At 38.9% G+C, this 21391-nt stretch overlaps 1 protein-coding gene across 1 annotated transcript in view; it reads right to left on the bottom strand.

Annotated features, from left to right (window-relative positions):
* Positions 1-1320: 1320 nt before the first annotated feature.
* Positions 1321-21391, bottom strand: part of mpped2a (metallophosphoesterase domain containing 2a) — a 61504-nt gene continuing 41433 nt past the window's right edge. Inside the window, exons 5-7 of the mRNA XM_084110314.1 lie at positions 7502-7617; positions 5176-5289; positions 1321-2571 (exon numbers count right to left, since the gene is read on the bottom strand). Of these exons, the coding sequence (XP_083966440.1) occupies positions 2453-2571; positions 5176-5289; positions 7502-7617 (349 nt within the window). The 3' untranslated portion in view covers positions 1321-2452. The remainder of the gene's footprint in view (positions 2572-5175; positions 5290-7501; positions 7618-21391) is intronic.

Consider the following 21391-nt stretch of genomic DNA (forward strand, 5'->3'; position numbering starts at 1 on the left):
TACAGAAATATATTTTGAATCAGGTGTCTAAGCAACTGCATATGCTAAAATCCTCACAGAACACGTTAGCAACAACTAGAATTTATTCATAACCTGATAAAAAAAACGCTCTGGCAATGTGGTGGCGAGTTTTGCATGGGTAGTACTGCAATTTCTAAAGAAAACGTAAAAAGTAGTATATCTGCATTGTCCATTTAGGCTAAAGCACAGATACTGTAGGTGCTTCTATAAATGGGGTTTGAGAAAACAAAGTGTCAGTGCCAGGTTGCCAGCTCACAGGGTTACACTAATATGATTATGTGGATTATGCCAACGAGCTGGTCTGGGGCTATATTTCATGCTCTCGTTTGGGGGAAGTGTTAATTGGTTTGGAGCCTTTGATGTGACTGCTGGTAAGCCGGATGGGGGAGGGTTATATTAAGAGTGTGGAAAAGTGCGTATTCTCAGTTTTTTTTTTTGGCCTCGGAGGGATTCAAATTGACGAAAAGAGATCCCACTTTGACTCCAAGGCCAGAGCGCTGCTGGATTTCTTTCTCCTAACATTCCACTGGCTCATGTGTATCTCAAATTGGATTACAAAGAGATAAATGAGAATGATGTTTCTGTCAGCGTGAAAACTTACATTCACTGGAGGTCTTTTTTTGGAAGACAATCTTCTGAGGCTTCGTTATTGAGGAAAGTGGTTGAAAACTTCAACAATTTGAAACAGGATGTAGTGGGCAGTTCGTAGGTGACGAAAGCAACTCAAAGAGAATAAAATAAAATTCTTTGAATTGCTTTTATTTAGATTTAAATGACTTAAACAAAGATTTTATGTCACAAAGGAGCCGTTTACACAACACTGTTTTCAACTAAAACCAGAAAACTTTTTATGCATTTTGGCTAATTATTTACACAAAAACTGCTGTTTGGGAGCCTAAAAACCCAAACTTTTGAAAACAGGTTTCAAAGTGCAAAGTTTTTGACAACGATACCGTTAACGTCTTTTGTGAAATTTGTGAAAACGGTGAAGTCATGCGCATCACGTGTTTAGTCTATAGACGCGTAGTGTTTGTTTACAAAGTGACATTGCCAACTACTGGCCTGGCATGAATTATACAGCATTTTTAGTTGTTTTCGTGGATCTGTGTGAACAGGGATCTTTTTGACTACTTTGTCGCCTGTACGCAAAAATGCAAAGTAAAAACATTTCTGTTTTTAGTACATCATTGTTGCGTAAAAAAACAAAGCACAATTTTTGTTGTCAGTTGAAATAGTAAAAACCTGTAGACATCGATAGCACAAAGCCAGACTTGAGGCTAGAATGAACCAAACAAAACATTTAGAAGTAAAAATCTTGCAATTTTATTTGCATATAAAGGCAGCTAAATATATCACAATGAAACCTGAAGAAAAAAAGAAGAAGAAAAAAAAATGTATCTAAACCTTTCCAGGAATGAGACTGTAACTGTAACTGAAAGAAAAGCAGAAAGGCATTTACAGTGGCAAGAGATGAAACAACTATTGGCAACATTTTTTTTTGTGCTAGCAAGACTGCATTTACACAGTGCAAAATTACAAAAAGAAAAAGAGAAAAACAAACTATTATACGCAAGATATCAAAGGACAACTAAACCTGGCTTCGGCAGGTTCGAAAAAAACAAAACAACCTTTGAGATTGTACATAATTTCAACTTGAGTACTCGTTTATTGTATGGAACAATACGCCGTAAAGTAGGAACATTTCATGAAAACAGAAAAGAGCATGTGTGCGCTTTACGCACATTTAAGTCATCACTTACAGGCAAAATGATATTCTTCAAGAGGCTTAGAACGAACACAATTTTAGTTAGAGATTTTACAGTTTACACACATACATATAGATATACTCATATTTTAAGACATTTTCCAATTTCTATGCAGAATGAGGCGCTCCAGAATATACATGATTTAAAATGCATCCATGTCTTCCCTGCGCTTGTAAGAAAGTGTTCTTTGAATGCAAAAAAAAAAAAAAAATCCCCTTAGTTTTGGATAAAAACAATAAATATGACGCTTTCTCTTCGCTAGCAGAAAGAAGGGGCTCCAGCCGGGGGAACTTAAAGCTAGTTTAAGGCATTATATCCCTGTCAGCTAAAAGAAAGCTTAATTATTCTGAAAAAAGAATATACAAAATGAACAATGGCATTGCATACCAACATAATTCGAATATTGACAAAAAAAGAGACAATTTTACAAATTCACAAAGCTTATTATCTTACAGATTTAATCAGATCTTTTCATAAGATTGTTCACCACTTCTGTACGCAAAACACCCCGCATGATCCCGTCCGTCATCAGAAACTTCCACTGAATCTTTTAGCAAAAGACTGGCGATTTCCAAAGAAACATTCAACTATTTTTTTTTTTTTTCAAAGTACTGTTAGAAAACATAAGGAAAGAAAAGGAGAATATGGCATAGCGCACAGGCGCCTCAAGAGCTTGGGGGGTTTGGGAGGTCGAACACGATGGGAGGGTTGGTGGGTTGAAAGCTGACTGTACAGGTAGAGGCGTTGATGAATGTCGTGTACCCGTCTGTCATAATGCCGTAACCTAGAGAAAAGGAGAGTCAACATTCAAATGCCAAACTTAAAGGAACAATTCTTCCATAAATTAACTTCTTGTGTTAAACAAAACAAGAGCACTTTTCTTACACTGAACACACATTGCTGGTGTTTTTCCTCATTTTTAAAGGGGTTATATGTAAGGATATTCATGTATTAATCGCTTTTTTTATTGCCAATGTGTGAACAGCTTGTTATGAAACTTAAAAACGAGACCTTCCCCGCATTCCTAGGTTGTCTATGAAAGCCTGTAGACTGATTTTTATGTGAAGGAATCGGGACCTTTTTTACCGGGAAAATCAAAAGGATGTGACACATTCAACATTCTATGTCGTTCTATGACGCATGAAACGAATGCTTATACAATGTCCGGGATAATGCCGAAAGAGAATTCTGTACTGTAATGTTAATGTGTCATGCAAAGAAACGGGATTAATTCAAACTATAGTCTCACATAGCTCGTGAGTATATCGGTGCACCGAATCACGTTCAGTCTCTTCTACGTTACGTGTGCATGAGCAATAAATTCACTTAACGGCCACCGGTGTCACTAGTAACAAGGGTTTCTGAATTCTACATATAGTCCCTTTAAGTTACATTGGACAAAAGAATCTGCTAAATAATGTACACTACTGTTTAAAAGTTTGAGGTTGATAAAGATTTGTAAAAATAAATAAATAAAGAAGCCTTGCTCACCAAGGCTACAAATCTGATCTAAATTATTGGCTGTCCACACTGTGTATCGCAACTGTTCAGATCCGATTTGTGTGTTCCGTGGCGTTCTTTTGTTTTCCGGAATAACTGCATTGGATTCTATGGCAATGATGTTGTGTATATGTTGTAGGTATCTGACAAAAACAACAACGTGGAGGGGTTTCCACTTGCATTTTCTGCTGTTCACACTTGCTAAATATGATTGGATTCCAATAGGATTAGCACAAAAATCGGATTTGGACTGACAGTCTGATAAGGCTAAAGTCCATATTCAGAAAAGGGAATCACGAGTTTGCCCACTGACTGAAGAGTGTGTGCGCATACAAAAACATTCAGTAAACGCAATAAACAGAACAAGGCCTTTCCTCGAGTGGAGCACTTGTCTAAATTAGCCCATGGGCTCAGAGACCCTTCTCTCTTTTGAACATGTTTAATTCAAATAATAATAATAATAATAATAAAAAGTCTCAAAAGCTTGAGGGAGGAAGAGAAGGGATGTAGCACATCTGGTGAACAGAGTCTCAAGTTTAACCCAAAGGCAGATCTCTCTGATCCCTCTTCCCTGGAAAATACAACCCATATCCACATATATTTATATCCTAGACTGCTTATGTTTGTGCTGACGCGGCTAATGCTGTTCTGATTCACTAAAGGAAGGAACAAGCCATTTCAGTTACAAATACAACATGATATACTATAGTATTCTCAACTGTTGAAAAATGCATTTCTCACATTTGCTGACCGGTCATTATTGCATAAAAGCTTATTTGACTTTTGGGTATTAAATGAGGCTATCCACAATTTGGGATTAAGATTAAAACTAAATTTAAAGAACTTAAAACTTGTATTCAGCAGAGATGCATTAAATTAATCAAAATTGACAGTAAAGGCTTTTACAATATTAACAAAAGATTTCTCTTTCAAATAAATGCTGTTCTTTTGAACTTTCTGTGAATCCTGAAAAAATATGTATCCACAAAAATGTTAAGCAGCATAACTGTTTTCAACATTGATAATAAAAATAATACATGTTTCTTGAGCAGCAAATCATCATATTAGGATGATTTCTGAAGGATCATGTGACACTGAAGACTTGAGTAATGATGCTGAAAATTCAGCTTTGCTTCACAGGAATAAATTACATTTTTTAAAATTGTAATAATACTTCACAGTATGACTTTTTATTGTATTTTTGATCAAATAAATGCACCCTTGGTGTGGATAAGTGACTTCTTCAAAAACATTAAAAAACCAACCCCAAACCTTTTACCAATAGTGTATATTTAGGCCTTTTTCAGACTTTGTCTCCAAAGATCCATCCGTCAAGCTCGTGGGTCTCATATAGGGATACTGGTTGGCTCTTTGGTCCACTAGGATTGCACTGTGACCAAAAGTGAGCCATCCCTGAGATCATCCTCGATTCATCCTGATTGTTTTAGTGTGGATCTGAGCGCTCATTTATACCTACACAAACCGAACTATAGGAGAAAATGCATCAAGTTCAAAATGCTCAAATCAAACTAAAAGTGAAAATGCCATCAAATAACTTCTGACTGCTACATCAAAGCCAGTTTGCAATACTTTTGGCCTCTTTTTTTTATTCTTTGTATTGTGATTATTATTAAAGGTGATTATCCTCTCCTATCATGAGTGGACACGCCCCCTGCTCCTGATTGGCTACAATTGTTTTTCTCAGAAATCGCTTACTGCACCTTTAATAACTTTGATTATTGATTGAACTTTGGTGTCCTTTGTCACGTTGCTATTGCCTCCGTTCCATGCCTTGTAAAAAAGACACCCTTCAACGATGTTTAAAACCATTGTAGAGCACTTTTTTGCTTTTTTATGGCAGTGCCAATTTGTCTTTGTGGTCACTCACCTTCATGAATTCCTCCGAAGACGTGAAGTTTGGGCCGGACTCTCCTCTGGACCGTGTTTAACAGCTCAACACACCCGACTCTTTGCAGCTCCTTCGGTACCCAGTCCCTAAAACCTACACACACACACACACAGAGGCACACACCGTAAATCAGTTTCTAATCTCCACTGAAAAACAGCTCACATTGTGACTCATGTCCAATCATTAGCCGTTTTTAACCTAAAGCTAAAAAAAAATCAGTTAGAAAACATCTCTGAGGGGGTTTACTTTATTATCATTGATATATCATTATAGCTTTTGTCAATATTTTGTGTGGTTTTGGCATTTTTATTAGTTTAAAAAAAAATATATGTCTATAATTTTGAATTATTTTAGTCATGAAACATAAGTTGCGATATTTATTTCTTCCCTATTTCGACGTATATCAGAGCGAAACGACTTCTCGATCACGAAAAAATGCAGGGCAGGACTTTTGTCCTGGTTTTGTCCATCAGTAATTGATTGGATGGTTGTGGTTTGCTATTGGTCGATCTCATTTGAGTGACAGGTTGTCCCGCCCTCACACTAGTAAACACATCATCAGAGAAGAGATGCTGCTGTAATGGGGAGGGGAATTTATTTTGATTATATATTACAAGGGCACACAAATAAAATCAAAATAATAATAATGTGCACGAATAAATCATTTATAACAAATACTGCAATAGTCAATTGGCAAATTAGATTTTTATGGTGACTAAATGTAAATGAGAAATATTGGCTTGACAACTAGCTCAAACTAAATTGTTTACTTATTTAGTTTTATTTCAGGTAATGTATATTTTATTTCAAATATTAAAAATATATATTTTTATATACACTCACCTAAAGGATTATTAGGAACAACTGTTCAATTTCTCATTAATGCAATTATCTAATCAACCAATCACATGGCAGTTGCTTCAATGCATTTAGGGGTGTGGTCCTGGTCAAGACAATCTCCTAAACTCCAAACTGAATGTCAGAATGGGAAAGAAAGGTGATTTAAGCAATTTTGAGCGTGGCATGGTTGTTGGTGCCAGACGGGCCAGTCTGAGTATTTCACAATCTGCTCAGTTACTGGGATTTTCACGCACAACCATTTCTAGGGTTTACAAAGAATGGTGTGAAAAGGGAAAAACATCCAGTATACGGCAGTCCTGTGGGCGAAAATGCCTTGTTGATGCTAGAGGTCAGAGGAGAATGGGCCAACTGATTCAAGCTGATAGAAGAGCAACTTTGACTGAAATAACCACTCGTTACAACCGAGGTATGCAGCAAAGCATTTGTGAAGCCACAACATGCACAACCTTGAGGCGGATGGGCTACAACAGCAGAAGACCCCACCGGGTACCACTCATCTCCACTACAAATAGGAAAAAGAGGCTACAATTTGCACGAGCTCACCAAAATTGGACAGTTGAAGACTGGAAAAATGTTGCCTGGTCTGATGAGTCTCGATTTCTGTTGAGACATTCAGATGGTAGAGTCAGAATTTGGCGTAAACAGAATGAGAACATGGATCCATCATGCCTTGTTACCACTGTGCAGGCTGGTGGTGGTGGTGTAATGGTGTGGGGGATGTTTTCTTGGCACACTTTAGGCCCCTTAGTGCCAATTGGGCATCGTTTAAATGCCACGGCCTACCCGAGCATTGTTTCTGACCATGTCCATCCCTTTATGACCACCATGTACCCATCCTCTGATGGCTACTTCCAGCAGGATAATGCACCATGTCACAAAGCTCGAATCATTTCAAATTGGTTTCTTGAACATGACAATGAGTTCACTGTACTAAAATGGCCCCCACAGTCACCAGATCTCAACCCAATAGAGCATCTTTGGGATGTGGTGGAACGGGAGCTTCGTGCCCTGGATGTGCATCCCACAAATCTCCATCAACTGCAAGATGCTATCCTATCAATATGGGCCAACATTTCTAAAGAATGCTTTCAGCACCTTGTTGAATCAATGCCACGTAGAATTAAGGCAGTTCTGAAGGCGAAAGGGGGTAAAACACAGTATTAGTATGGTGTTCCTAATAATCCTTTAGGTGAGTGTATGTATAATATATATTTATAATATATAATTTTTTTTAAGGTTTTAGTTTTAGTTTAACATAATAACCCTCATGCGAGGATAGATTTGACTTAATATATGTACAAAATGTCACTTTTTCCTTTTCCTATAACTTCATATGATGGACGGGTCTCTCAACAAGCATGACAACAAGCGTCATACAAAAGATATTTCGAGAGCATTTGAATAATTAGATGGAACTCCATTAGGATTGGTTAATTGAACTCACCGAGGGGCGGCCCATGGGTCATGAGAATATCAATGCCCTCTGGGATGAGGTTCCACTTATCGAGCAGGGACTGTCCCCTGGGCAGGTTAAAACCCCAGCCATTAAACCACGGCGTCCTGCGGGGAGAGAGAGAAAAACACATTCGTAAGCACCACACATGCATCCGTCCACGCGGCGGGACAGAGACGTACACACGCCGTTTAAAATGACAGCTGACGGCAGATGTGGAGAAACAATCTCAACCTGTCAAAGTGATCTTCTTTCACCCCCCATCCATCCCTAGAGGAAGCTTCAAAGTGTGAAATGAGAAGGGCTTCACTGCAGGCTGCCATAATAAATGCAAATGCTTCGGGAGAGCAAACAGCCCCCTCTCCCATGACTGCTATGGATTGATAGCTCAAATAAAGCCACAGGGTTGATGCATGTACAATGTAATGCACAAATGAAATAATGTGAAAAATGAGCACGCGTGTGCGTATTTATACATCTATATGTGTGTGTGTCAAGCTGAGGGTCTGATAGTGATGATTAATTGAGCATCCATTTGTCCCAGGTCTGGTGAAAAACACTGATTACTGTCTGTGGAAATCACCAGAAGTGGAAGTCTAGCACCCTTTATAGACAATTACAGACAGCACAAGGCACATTTCATGATAAAAAGCTTTTAGCAAAGCCTAATAGTAATAGTGCTGCGTATTTGGGCTGGCAGCTATGATGGATACAGTAAAGAGATTTTGCGGTATTTTTATACCATATTAGATATAATATATATATATATATATATATATATATATATATATATATATATATGCATACACACACATACACATATTATATATATATATGCATACACACACACACACACACACACACACATACATATATATATATATATATATATATATATATGCAAAGTAGTTTCTATCTACTATAAAATATATATAGATACAACATCTACAATGCATGCTGTAAATTTAAGTAAATCCAACAATTTTTATAAGTATATTAAGAAAATAAAGTGAGTTGTTCTCAAACAGGTGGACACTTTTTTTCCAAAACAGCAACAGAGAGCATGAGTGAGACAGGGTTATTTTTGACTCATTTAGCCACAGAGCTTTTCTGTATTGAATTTGACCAGGGGGGGAAATCAGGGTCCAGAAACGTCAATAGGGTTTGTTACAGTCAGGGACTGCCACAGCGACAGCGACGAATGATTATCGAACGGTGGTCGGCCAGAGGGGAGACCTGACACATATAAAACTGTTCCTGCAGTCGTTCAATCTCGATCTGCAGGAAGAAGAAAAAAAATTAGGGGCGGGGGAAGAGAATTTACAGAGGTCTTAAGATGTTGTTTCTATAACAAGGAACTGAACTCTGCACTAAGGTGAACAGATTTATACGAAATTGTCAAAAAATGTGTAGGAAAATGAGCATGTTAAGCTGACAAGGCTGTATTCCGTTACATCCCTATGGTGAGGATAAGCAGAAATGTGTCTTGGGGGAAGTACAACTCTTAAACAGCTCTGACTTGACATAACTCATAGCGAACCAGGCCATTCTGCGCTGCGGCAGCAATTTGTCACAGACGCCGCACAAAATGGAGCTTTCGTGAAAAAAATCCGACAATATTGTCTTTTAAAAAACGAGTAAAAGGATGAGCAATAAGAGCAGAGTGAGAAACAAAGATAGGGTATAACCTATTATTATTAACCTAATTATTATTATTAACCTATTTTCACATAATCTTCTCTAATAAATATTTTGTCCAGAAAACACAATGTTCATTCATACCGTGTAGTATATGGTAGGAATGTTAAGGTACAGAAGCTGGAAGATCAGACTGCACAATGGCCCCATTGTTAGTCTCCGTGAATGAAATACACCTTCCATGCGAGTGCATTTGTTAACCTCCATAAAGATTAATGACATCCTGGTCATATAAAGGAAAGCTTGTTTCCTCTGTGGACCCAAGCACATAGGTCTTATTATACTGTACAGAGGTAGGAGTACATTTGTGTGTCTGTTTTGAGGGGGAGATCTGAGGATGGGGTGTCATCCGGCCACACCGACGCACCAGATTAGATAACACTCTCGCTGGTCCACCATCTGCACAATGTCAAAAGAAACTTGTGGGCAGTCTTGACACATGCAGAAGAAGATGTAACATAACGGGGACTATTTTTTTGTGCACTGTTTTCCTGAAGATTTGAACTTGAAAATCAAATGCAGATTTAATAATGGCAGTGTATCAAATGATGAGCAAATCTGAGGTTCATGACACATGAAACTTTTTGTACTGATTGAAATTTCAGTACAGAGTAAAATAAAGTGCTCATAATCATTAGCATACTGTAGAATGAGTTTTCAGTGCAATAAATGAATGTATGTGCCCAAAAAGAAAACTTCATTCAGAGCGGATAATAACACTTACACTAACTGTCCTGTAGTATTTGATATTACTTATGAAATAGGCTACATTTACACAGTTATTGTTCAGGACTGACAACAAATATGTGATCCTGGACCACAAAACCAGTCACATGGGTAATTTTTTTTTAAATTGAGATTTATACATCATCTGAAAGCTGAATAAATAAGATTTCCATTGATGTGTGGTTTGTTAAGGATAGGACGATATTTGGCCGAGATACAACTATTTGAAAATCTGGAATCTGAGGGTGCAAAAAAATCGAAACATTGAGAAAATCTCCTTTAAAGTTGTCCATTTATGTTCGCGATTGTGCTGAATTCACTCACAAAAATAAATTTATACATTTACGGTAAGAAATTTACAAAATATCGTCATGGAACATGATCTTTATTTAATATCCTAATGATTTTTGGCATAAAAGAAAAATCGATAATTTTCACCCATACAATGTATTGGATTTTGCCACAAATATACCAGTGCGACATGTGACTGGTTTTGTGGTCCAGGGTCACATATATTCAAACAGGTGTGACTCTTGAATCGCCTTACAGAAGCGAATACAATCAGAATTAATAATTTTAATACACTGTAGGCCAATTCATTTACCAACCATACTTTAATCAACATTTGGCCTCAGTTGGCCTTCTTTGCTGACCAGGGTTTGTACGATCATCACACACACAGCCCCTCTGTTCTCTCTTCATGTGTGAGGAACGGATGGAGTATTACTAGCTCCAGCTGTCAGGCAGCAGGACATTACACACCGAGCAATGCAAAGGTCAGAGGCCTGTGAATATAATAGACAAAACAAACAGAGAGAGAGAGAGGGGGGGAGCGAGATAACATTAAACTCAATACACAGCGCTCCTATGACCCACGCCACAGCACTATGGAGCAAAATCACAGTGTTCCTGAATGTTTACCTCCTCCACCATTACAAAGGAAAGTCCATAGAGCTTATGAACACAAACACTCCACCCACACTCAGCACGAGCTCTGCACTTGAACCGGTTACACTATTAAAAACCCCACCAGGGTTTGAGGTCTGACCCTACCGTGCCCTAAACAACAGCACTGTTTAAACGCCGTCTGCCGCCAGAACATGAAAAAGAGTTGAGGGTTTTGTCATTGCTGAGATGTGAACTTTGTGTATCCTTGAGCCTCAGGCATAATGTTTATACTTTTGAGTATGAGAGAAAGCTGAATGGCTCGTTCGTGTTGTGGATTATGGAAGGGTAGAGTTGAGGTAGAGTTGAGGGTGAAGTCTTCCACTGGTAAGAGAATCTGATGTTATTCAGAGGATCTACATTTAATAGGCCTGGAGGTGAATGTGGGAGCTTGTATTCACACGATGCACGCAGGTAAACTTGCCTTTTGTTTGGCCGCGTTGAGTGTTGCGATAAGATCAGAAACCTAAGTGTGATATACATCTGAGACACCATTAATCTGCTCTGGATGACAAACAATGGAAGAGTATCGAGAAGGGAATTGTGGTAGTGTTGGATGGGGGAGAAAAAAGAGGAATGTGTGAGAGAGAATGAGATGAAAAACTATTGGAGGTAGAGAAAAGGAAGGAGAGAGAGAGAGAAGTAAAGTTTAATGGCTTAAAGGAAGAGGAGAAAAGGAAAGGAAGGAATGAACTGAATGAGAAAAAAGAGATTAATGATAGAATGAAGGTAGGAAGAGTGGAAGGAAGGCTGAAAGCATTAGGTAAAAGGTAGAAAAAAGGATAGATAGAGGACAAGAGGAAAAGGAAGGAAGGACAAGAAAGGTTATTGGAAAGAAGGTGGAATAGGTGGCAGGAAAAGTGGAGGAATGAATAAAGGAAGGAACAAGGAAGAAAAAATAAAGGAAGGAAGTAGGGGAGGAAGGATGAACATAGGAGGTAATACAAAAAGAAATAAGGAAGATATTAAGAGAGGAAGGAAAGTAGGAAGTAAGGAGAAAATAAGGAGGAATGAAAGGAGGAAGAGACAAATAACAAAAATAATAAGAATGGAAGAAGGGAAGGAAGGAGAGGATGAAGGTGACGGAAATCATTGAAGAAGCAGGAAAGGAAGGAAGGAGGGAAAAGAGGAAAAGAAAGAAAAGAAGGAAACAGGGAAAGAAAGAAAGAAAGAAAGAAAGAAAGAAAGAAAGAAAGAAGTGTCAGGAACAGTCGAGAAATGAATTGAGAAACAAAGAAAAAATAAAGGAAGGAAAGAAGGAAGTAAAGTATACATTTAATACTGGAATAAAGAAAAAAGAGTTGTAAGGAAGGAAAGAAAGAGAAAGAAAGGACAGAAGAACGAGAGAGAAAGGAGAGAAGGTAGAAAAAGGTAGCAGATATAGTGGAGGAAAGAGTGAAAAAAGGAAGGTGGGGAGGAAGGAAAGTAAGGAGGGATGGAAGGAAGAAGAGAAAGAACAAAAAAGAAAAGGATGGAAAAAATGAAGGAAGGAAGGATAGACAAGAAAGTGGACAAGAACGGTGGAAGGAGGGACACAATCAATAAAGAGGCAGAAAAGGAAGGAAGGAGGGAAAAGAGTAAGAGGAAAGGGAAGGAAGGAAACAGAAGAAAGCAGTAAGAGCTGTAGGCAGCGTGAGGGAGTGAACGACGGGTCATCATGTGACATTGATCCAGCACACTGCAGTCCCTGGAGAGAGTTACAGTGAGCGCTCCATTCATCTGCTCCCTCACCTCACCCTCACTGCAGCACACAGGTCACCCAAACACCGGCCTAATTGATTCGCCTGTCAAACGCAATGAAGGGTTGGATGTTAATAGGGGTTTTATTTGTCCCGAGGGGGGGGCCGACCCGACTGCCACAGGACAGTATATTTATCTATCCCCAAACACGTGTAATGCCCTGTTTCAGAGCGCTCATCTCTAGGTTATCAAGCACCCACAGTCCCCGTCGTAATCATACCCAATGCCCCGACCCCTGATTAACGACCTCTCGGTCCAAGGCCACTCGCAGGTTAACTTAGGGGAGGAGATGGGGGCGGTTATATGGGGGTTTGCCTCTGTTTGGGACACTGATAATGACCTGTGCTGGACTGTAACGAATGGATGCGGGTAAAGGGCGAGGGAACGAGCGAGTTTACAGAGGTCCTGGAGGACAACAGGAGTGAAATAGATGCATAACCGTGGAGCAGGAATGTGGTGTGGTCCTCAGAGAGAGAGAGAGAGAGAGAGAGAGAGAGAGAGAGAGAGAGAGAGAGAGAGAGAGAGAGAGAGAGAGAGAGAGAGAGAGAGAGAGAGAGAGAGAGAGAGAGAGAGAGAGAGAGAGAGAGAGAGAGAGAGAGAGAGAGAGAGAGAGAGAGAGAGAGAGAGAGAGCTAGCTAGCTAGCCACTGGATTATAAAGTACTAAAAAGTAAACCTCCAAATATTAAATTTTAAATATTTTTATTTAACAACGGTCTGTCTTTGAAAACAAATCTGTCAATACTGCTGCAACTGGCAGCAACACACACTTGTTTATGGTGCAGTTGTAATTCAGCGAAGAGATTTTAAGTTCTTACACTTTTACACTAAGTCTAAAAATATTTTAGACTTAGATTAAACTTAGAATTATTCCGGTCCTGTTCTAATCGGCTCCGTCTATTTGACGCACACGTGCGCGTGGCAGCACTCGTTCAAGTCCGTGAAGATAAAAGTAGACTTGGTTGCCAGAGGTCTCGTTAGACTTCCATATTCAAATTTCGTACAAAAAGGGTCGTACAAATTTCGTCATAATCTATTGTTACCTGTCATTTTAATTTTCATATTTTGATGATAACAAGCCATTTAACAGGCTCTGTTTTTGTTCACGAACTTACAGGACAAGCATATAGACAATATTATGCATTTATTTCTTTATGAAGAGAAAGTTGAACACAGACCTTGCCTCACTTTTCAGGTTTCATCATGAATGTTTATCCAATAAATCGCAATAAACTTTGTGCTTTGTTACTTTTGATATGAAACAAAGTCTCAGCTTTCAAAATCTGTCCATTTTATCACAAAATTCAAACAATAAATACCGTTTATTAGCACTGTCAGGGTAATACTTTATGCAAAATGGAAATACATTTGCAGGTAAGTATACATTCAATTTGTGTGCTAAGGAAAACAGAACTCGAACGCATTAAATCACACACATCTGACGTTACACTCAGAATATATATGTATATAAGGGCCTAAAATTAACACTCGCCAAGCACAAATGCGAGTGAAAATTGGCATTGGCGAGTATATGAAACGGTAACATTTTTATGAATTCTAACAATGCAATGCTGTGAGAACATGAATGTGAACAAACGTGAACGATGCTCTGGAAAGTTGGCAGTCATGAAAGTTTAAGCCTTCCCCATTTAAATATTCAAGCACAAAAGACGTAAAAAGGGAACTCGCGTGCTGTGTCGATGCACACACATCCTGAGCTCTGTTTCACGTCTTCTTACAGACATATTCACACAAAATTATGTACAAAAATGCTGTCTCGGAAAGTGTCCTAGTAAACACAGTCGGTTATGTCTTGAGTGAATGTAAACAGTTGAGAAAGAAAACGCATGTGTAGTATAATTACACATTGTGTACAGTATCAGTATATTGATCACTCGATACATCGATTACTTATTCAATGTCTCTACCCGAAAACTACTGTTACTTGTCTTTAACAATGTTTTAAGTTTATATTAGTTAGGCTACTAGTTTTAGCTGTGATATCGAAATTGGAATATAGAATTGTGAATTTTCACTGGTATCTAAAATGGTGTCTGTTTTTGCTAAATCAGTTTAACGGCCGGTAAAAAATATTTATGGCCAGTACATTTTCTTAAGTCACTGGCCATGGTGTGGCAAAATAAGTTAGTTTTGCCCTGATTATATAAATAAAATTTGCACATAAAAATGTGGCCATTTACAAAGTTCTGATTGAACTAGACACATTGAGTCCCATTTGTATTTTGGTTCTGCCCACTTGTGATCGGATCACCCAAGACTGTGTAAATACCAGGTGCAATCCCAGTCTCTGTAATGTGATCTCCAAATTCAGCGTGTTTTGCATAACAGTGTCGACTACATGTCTCAACACTTTGGAAACTGAGGGAAGAAAGGTACAATCATGGTTATGGGGGAATGAAATGGAACTGAGCAAGAAAACAAGCCCGCATTTTTGACTCGCAAAATACCGGTTGCGGGAGAGGTGAAAAAAAAACAGCATCAGACATGATCCAACTGTAGTTTTCACAAAAAAAACACAGCTCATTAAAACACATCCGACACATACACATGTGTGTGCGGGAACAGGCGAGCACACAACGCACACACACACACACACACACACACAGGTCTCCCGGGAGCTCATCCTGCAGAGCGCCATGAAGGATTAAAGCAGGCATCAAAGGGCACGGAGCACCAGTGAAATATTCAGCAGTCTCTGCGGGAACCGGGAGCTCCGGTGCATGTGTGTCTTGCACACGCACAGTAAAGTCAAAGCCGAGGGATTCACTACCTGAAACCTGTACAGAGAAAGTGTCAGACACATATTAAATATTTAACCAGCTCAACAGGGCTGGAAATGACTTCACACTATGCATATGAGCTCCACAGCTGAGGTGAGAGATGCCAAAAAAGAAAAAAAGCTCAAGAGGAGATAAAAAGGTCTACGAACTACTGCAGAATTACTGAAGTAATTAATGATCTTTAAGCAGGGAAACCATTTTGTGCTGTGTAAAATATATAAAACCATTCAAGAGCAAATCATATCTCAGTGAGCCTCATAAAATGTGTAATTTCACAAAAAATTAAAAAAAGTTATGGCCATGCTGCCATAGGTAGCAAAATATACTTATTTTTCCAATATTAATACAATAATATATATATTTAAAGTTATACATTTTCTAAAGCATTTTACAAATATTTGAATATAGATTAAATAAAGTTTTGAAGCTACAACAGTCCAGAACTTTTTATTTTTTCCCCTCAGTTTATTTACAGATTTTTTTTATTTTGTATAAAGAAAACAAGGCTTATTTTAAGGACGATTTTTTTTGCATTGACAATATTTTCATAAAAATTAAGCAGATTTTCCACCTCAATTCTTATTACCATAAATAATAATAAAAATATATATATTTAAATAATAGAAATAAAAATAAATAACACAAATCTCGCATTAACATTATTAATCTGCACTTCTCTTTGTTTTAATCAGCATAAATTAGAGGCAGGTCAGCAAATACTATGGTATAATACGGTAATGAGAATTTGAGAGGAAAATATGATTGACTGTCAAGAAAAACAATGTCACAATGCAAAAAATCTTAATAGCTCTTTATAATATATAATACGTTATTTTTGATTTTGGGGTAAAACATGATCCAGACCTGGTTTAGTGTGTTAAGTGAGGCTAACGTCAATATTCACAAGGACACAAAAGATTTACAATGTAGAGCAGAATTATTCGAGTAATTAATGTTCATCCAGGAGGGAAAACATATTGTGCTGCGGAATATAAAGAACAGTTCAAGAGCACACGAGGTAGATAAATGTCTAGACGTGCCAGAGAGAACGTGTGTGTGCGTGTGAATACACAGATTGTATGTTTTTCGGGTCACGTAACAAAGAGCAAGTGTGCTCTTTCCAAGCCCATATGCCTCCCTCTCGCTCCTTTTCTTCCCTTTTGGCAGGTATAAAAAGCCTCGCGGAAAAGAAAATGAAGACCTGTGCATTCACACATCAACGCAGGACGATGTGACTTTGAAATATGGATCATTTCAGGAAGCCAAAGAGTAATAAGAGCCCGATCTGATAGACAGATGGAAAGACACAGTTAGCCCTATTCACCCACCTCAACCCTATTCACACACTAAAGTCTTTTCATACACACAAAAGACCCACAGAGACCCCGGACTGCGCTCTGTTTAACTAAAGGAGGGCCAGAGGTGCGGTAAGGTTACCTGACCTACCATACATGATCCATAGATAAATGGTGAAGGAGTAGGGTGGAGATCATGAGGTTCTCAAAAACTTGATGCTGGTCATGCTTAGTTTACTATGTGAAAATTTTAGCTTAGCTAAGCTACAGTATACTTACATTACAAGGACAAACACCCTGGAGCAACCTTGGGGTCAAGTGTCATGCTTCTTTTATGGCAACCATATAAATTGCCATGAAGTCAGTTAAAGGACACATAATCTGAAATCCATTGTTAGCCATTTACACCAATGAGCTAAAACATTATGCCTAATATGCTGTTGGTACTCCGTGTGCTGCCAAAACAGCACCATCCTGCTGAGACATGGACTCCACTAGACCCCTGAATGTGTCCTGTGGTATCTGGCACCAAGATGTTAGCAGCAGATACTTCAAGTACTGTAGGTTGCGAGCTGGAGCCGCTGTGGATCAAACTTGTTGGTACAGCACATCCCAAAGATGCTCAATTGGTTTGAGATCTGGGGAATTTGGAGGCCAGGGGTCGGTTGCACCAACCAGTAAGTTACAACTTAGTCTAGTTTTGACGTAAATGGGCACTAAGTTACAACTTAGGCACTACTAAATATTTTTGCGTTGCCCAATCAAACTTAGTTGAAGCGCAACTCTACGTATAAACTAAATATTTGCGGAAGCCTTCGATCAGGAGTAACAGTTGGAATAAAATAGCAGACTGACTAAACTGCATCAATAAGCTCTTGTTTTACCCGACAGACTTACATTTTTTAGACATACGTGATAATGCTGACATTTACACTCACTTACATTTTAAGAGAGAGAACGTTATGTGAAAAGATTACTTTGTAAGTGACTCTTCAACACGAACATCCGTCCTACAGCGCGCCGCTGTACATTGGTCCGTATTGTGCATGTCAAATAAACTCAGTCATAGGCTAATCAATAAATGTCATTTCCAATGGTTTTTTGTATTTAATGGGAATTTATTTTTACCATTAGCGGGTGAGGCAAAAGAAGTTAGAATGAAGGATAAACTGAAATTCAAGGCATTTCTACAACAATCGATGGGTCACATTATGCGATTACACATTACTTTATGGAGAGCTTACGACCTACTAGCTACGTTCTGTCTTAAGAACAAATGGTGCAACCGAATAAAGTACAGTTAGTTACAAACTAGCTAGTAGTTACTAAGCCTCTAGTGTGGACTTTACGTTCTAATTTAAGAAAGAACTTACGAACGGCTGGTGCAATCCTACCTAGGGCAACACCTTGAACTCCTTGAACCCCTGTAACACAAATTCCACAAAATACTGTTCTTGAACAATGTGTGCAGTGTGGCAGGTGCATTATCTTGCCACCAGGAAGCACCATTGTCATGAAGGGGTGTACCTGTTCTGCAACAATGATTAGGTAGGTGGCACGTGTCAAATTTACGTCCACACATGAATGGCCGGATCCAGGGTTTCCCAGCAGAACATCACACTGCTTTCTGCATTCCTCCACTGGCTTGTCGTCGTCCCACAGTGATCCTGGTGCAATCACTTCCCCAGGAAAACGCCGCACACGTACACGGCCGTCCATGTGATGTAAAAGAAAAATGGACTCATCGGACCAGGCGTCCTTCTTCCACTGCTTCAAGGTCCAGTTCCGACGCTCGTGTGCAAATTGTAGCTGCTTTCAACAGTGGACAGGGGTCATCATAGGCACTCTGATTGGTCTATGGCTATGCAGCCCCATACGCATCAGAGTGTGATGCACTGTGTGTTGTGACACATTTCTTCCATAACCATCATTAAAAAAAATTTGTGACTTGTGCCACAGTAGACCTTCTGTTGGCCCGGCTCAAATGGGATAGCCTTCCGTGCTCTTGTGCATCGATGAGCCTTGGGCGCCCAACACCCTGTCACCACTTTGTGGTTTGTCTCTCCTCGGATCACTGTTGGTAAATTCTCACCACTGCTGACCGAGAGCAACCCACAAGCCTTGCCTTTTCAGAGATACTCTGACTGCAATTGTTCGCTTACTAATCCAAACAGGCCTTAATATGTGGCCTTGTTAGGAGATGATCAACGATATTCGCTTCACCTTCACATCGAACAGATGTCTGTTGCAATCAAATGTATTTTTTATTTAACCCTCTTGACCTGCAAGAGATTTTGAAATCAAGAAAGATCATGTGGATCAAGAAAACAATTCAACAAAGGCATCAGTAAACTATTATATAGAAAGTTTATTAATACACATTTAAGTGATTCTGAGAAAGAAAAGTTGAGAAATGAAAAAAACAAAACAAATCGTCTTCAAACTTTCGTGTTCAAAATGATTCAACCCTCAAGTGTTACATTTTTTGCAGAATGTTCTATTCTTTATAACCTCCAATAAACGCTGCCAGTAAGTGCTTAGAAGCTTCTGTCACCTCTCTACTGCAATCTTGGCCCATTCCTCACTTGAAAAAGCCTCCAGATCACTGATAATCCTTGGTTTTCACATAACCATTGCTTTCTTCAAATTCCACCATATTTTTTATAAGATTTAAATCTGAAGACCGTACAGACCACTCAAAAACATTCTACTGATCCCTGAACCAAACTTAAAGGTGCTCTAGGTAACTTTTTAACCTTAACTGAACAGCTTTGGAGTCAGTGGAATGGTTATATTACTTATTTCGAGTTGAATGGTGGTGGTTTCGCACCCCCCTGTTGCCCGAGAGCGGAAAAAACTCACTTGCAACTTTGGGCCGGCGGGTCGGCGTCAGGAAGTATCGCGTGATATCAGGTCTCGCGATGTAACGAATTGCTTGACGGCACTGCACACGTACACGCCCCCATTCAAGCACCGGCTAGCTATAAGCAAAGGGCAACGATAGATTGAGTTATGGCTGAGGCTGTAAAAAAAGACGCAGAAAGCTAGGAAATCTTTGTCGGAGGACCAATGAAAGAGGAAACAGGATACTGACCGAGCAAGAAGTCAGACTCGAGTAAATATCGGACCGGCTTTTTCAGAATGGGGAGAACTGAGAGAAACAGAAGCCTGCAAAACGGATGCTGATCCTGCTGTTGCACTTGTAAGTATCTTTGGAATAAACTGTGTTTAATATTTAAATTTCAAGTAATTGCGACCTCAGGATGTTTGCTATTGTCTGTAAAGGTTTTTATTATGATCGCTGTCTGTTACGGGCTTACTAGTACGCTAGATACTATAACTTTGATGTTAGCATTGTCATTAGCAAACACGTTTGATTTCTGTAGTTGTTTGGCCGTTCCTCTGTCGGTTTTATTTGTGTAACTTACACTTTTATTTTATGTCACTAAGTCAACGCGTCTGATAATAGGCAATAAACATGTTGCACATATCATGATCGAGCTAGAAAAAACGTTCTGATGTTTTCAGATTAACTTATAGACCTTACTAATATAACTTTAGACAAATATTAGCCTCCGATATATATATATATATATATATATATTATATATATATATATATTTATGCTCATGCCCATTCTCCCAAAAACAAACAAACACCAAAGCAGTAGTTCGCCTCGTTCATATCGTTCGTTCCCGGTAAAAATAATAGTATGCATGACAACACAATAAAAAAAATAAAAAAATAAAAAAAATCGCCATCAGTTGGAAAGAAAATATTGCTTTACTTGCCTCGGTAGACCTAACTGGTTTTGAAATAGCCTGTTCCTCTGCTCAGCTGGGTTGACAGCTGATCAGCTGGTTTGCTCGTGGCGAGGGGGGGAGGGACAACAGTTCGTTTTTACGACAGAGTGTTTGAAAGCATTTACTACCAGACACTAGGGGGAGCTTCGTAGAGAAAAAACACTCAGACTTGCCTGGTGTCCCTTTAAGTAGATTTGGATCAATACTTTGGGATGGCTGTCCTACAGTAAAGTCTCTGCACCGAAGGCATCATTACTTCAAAGAATTCATGATGTCCTTCATACAGTCAAGATTTCCACTTCAAATCATCCACTAAATCTCATATGGGTCAATGGCACATTGATGTTTCATGCATTGCAGGGTTGAAACTTACAACCTCAGGCCAAACTACTTTATGGACTGTAGATGTTAAACCAACATAAAACAACAATAAAGAAGAGTAACTACTCTCTGATTCTCTCCAGAATGAAGCTCAAGTGCGATGCATTTCACAGAGATGCTTTTCTACGTACCCATTTCAAATATTCAAAAGAAAAACATTCACCTGACCTTCAAAGAGAAGAGAGATATAACAAAGATGTGCAACACCAGAATCCACCTAAAAGGATTGCGTTTGGATATAAAGTCTAATGTTTTAATGAAGAAATTAAACCTGAGCTAAACATAAATCTTCAGAAGCATGTCATGGTCTCCTGCTCATTCCTATGGGCTGAATGTACCGTTTCAAATGTTTCGGGAAGACTTGGAAAGAGCCCAATAGAAATCCCTGTTTTCATTCTCCTACTGTAAGCCAAAGATCAAAAAGAGGTGGATGAAAAAAAGATTACAGAGGAAGATGAGAAAGAGAGCGGCTCACAGGCTGTATCAATTAGCGT

Source organism: Abramis brama, assembly GCF_963993115.1.
Source record: "Abramis brama genome assembly, chromosome: 3".
Classification (NCBI taxonomy): domain Eukaryota; kingdom Metazoa; phylum Chordata; class Actinopteri; order Cypriniformes; family Leuciscidae; genus Abramis; species Abramis brama.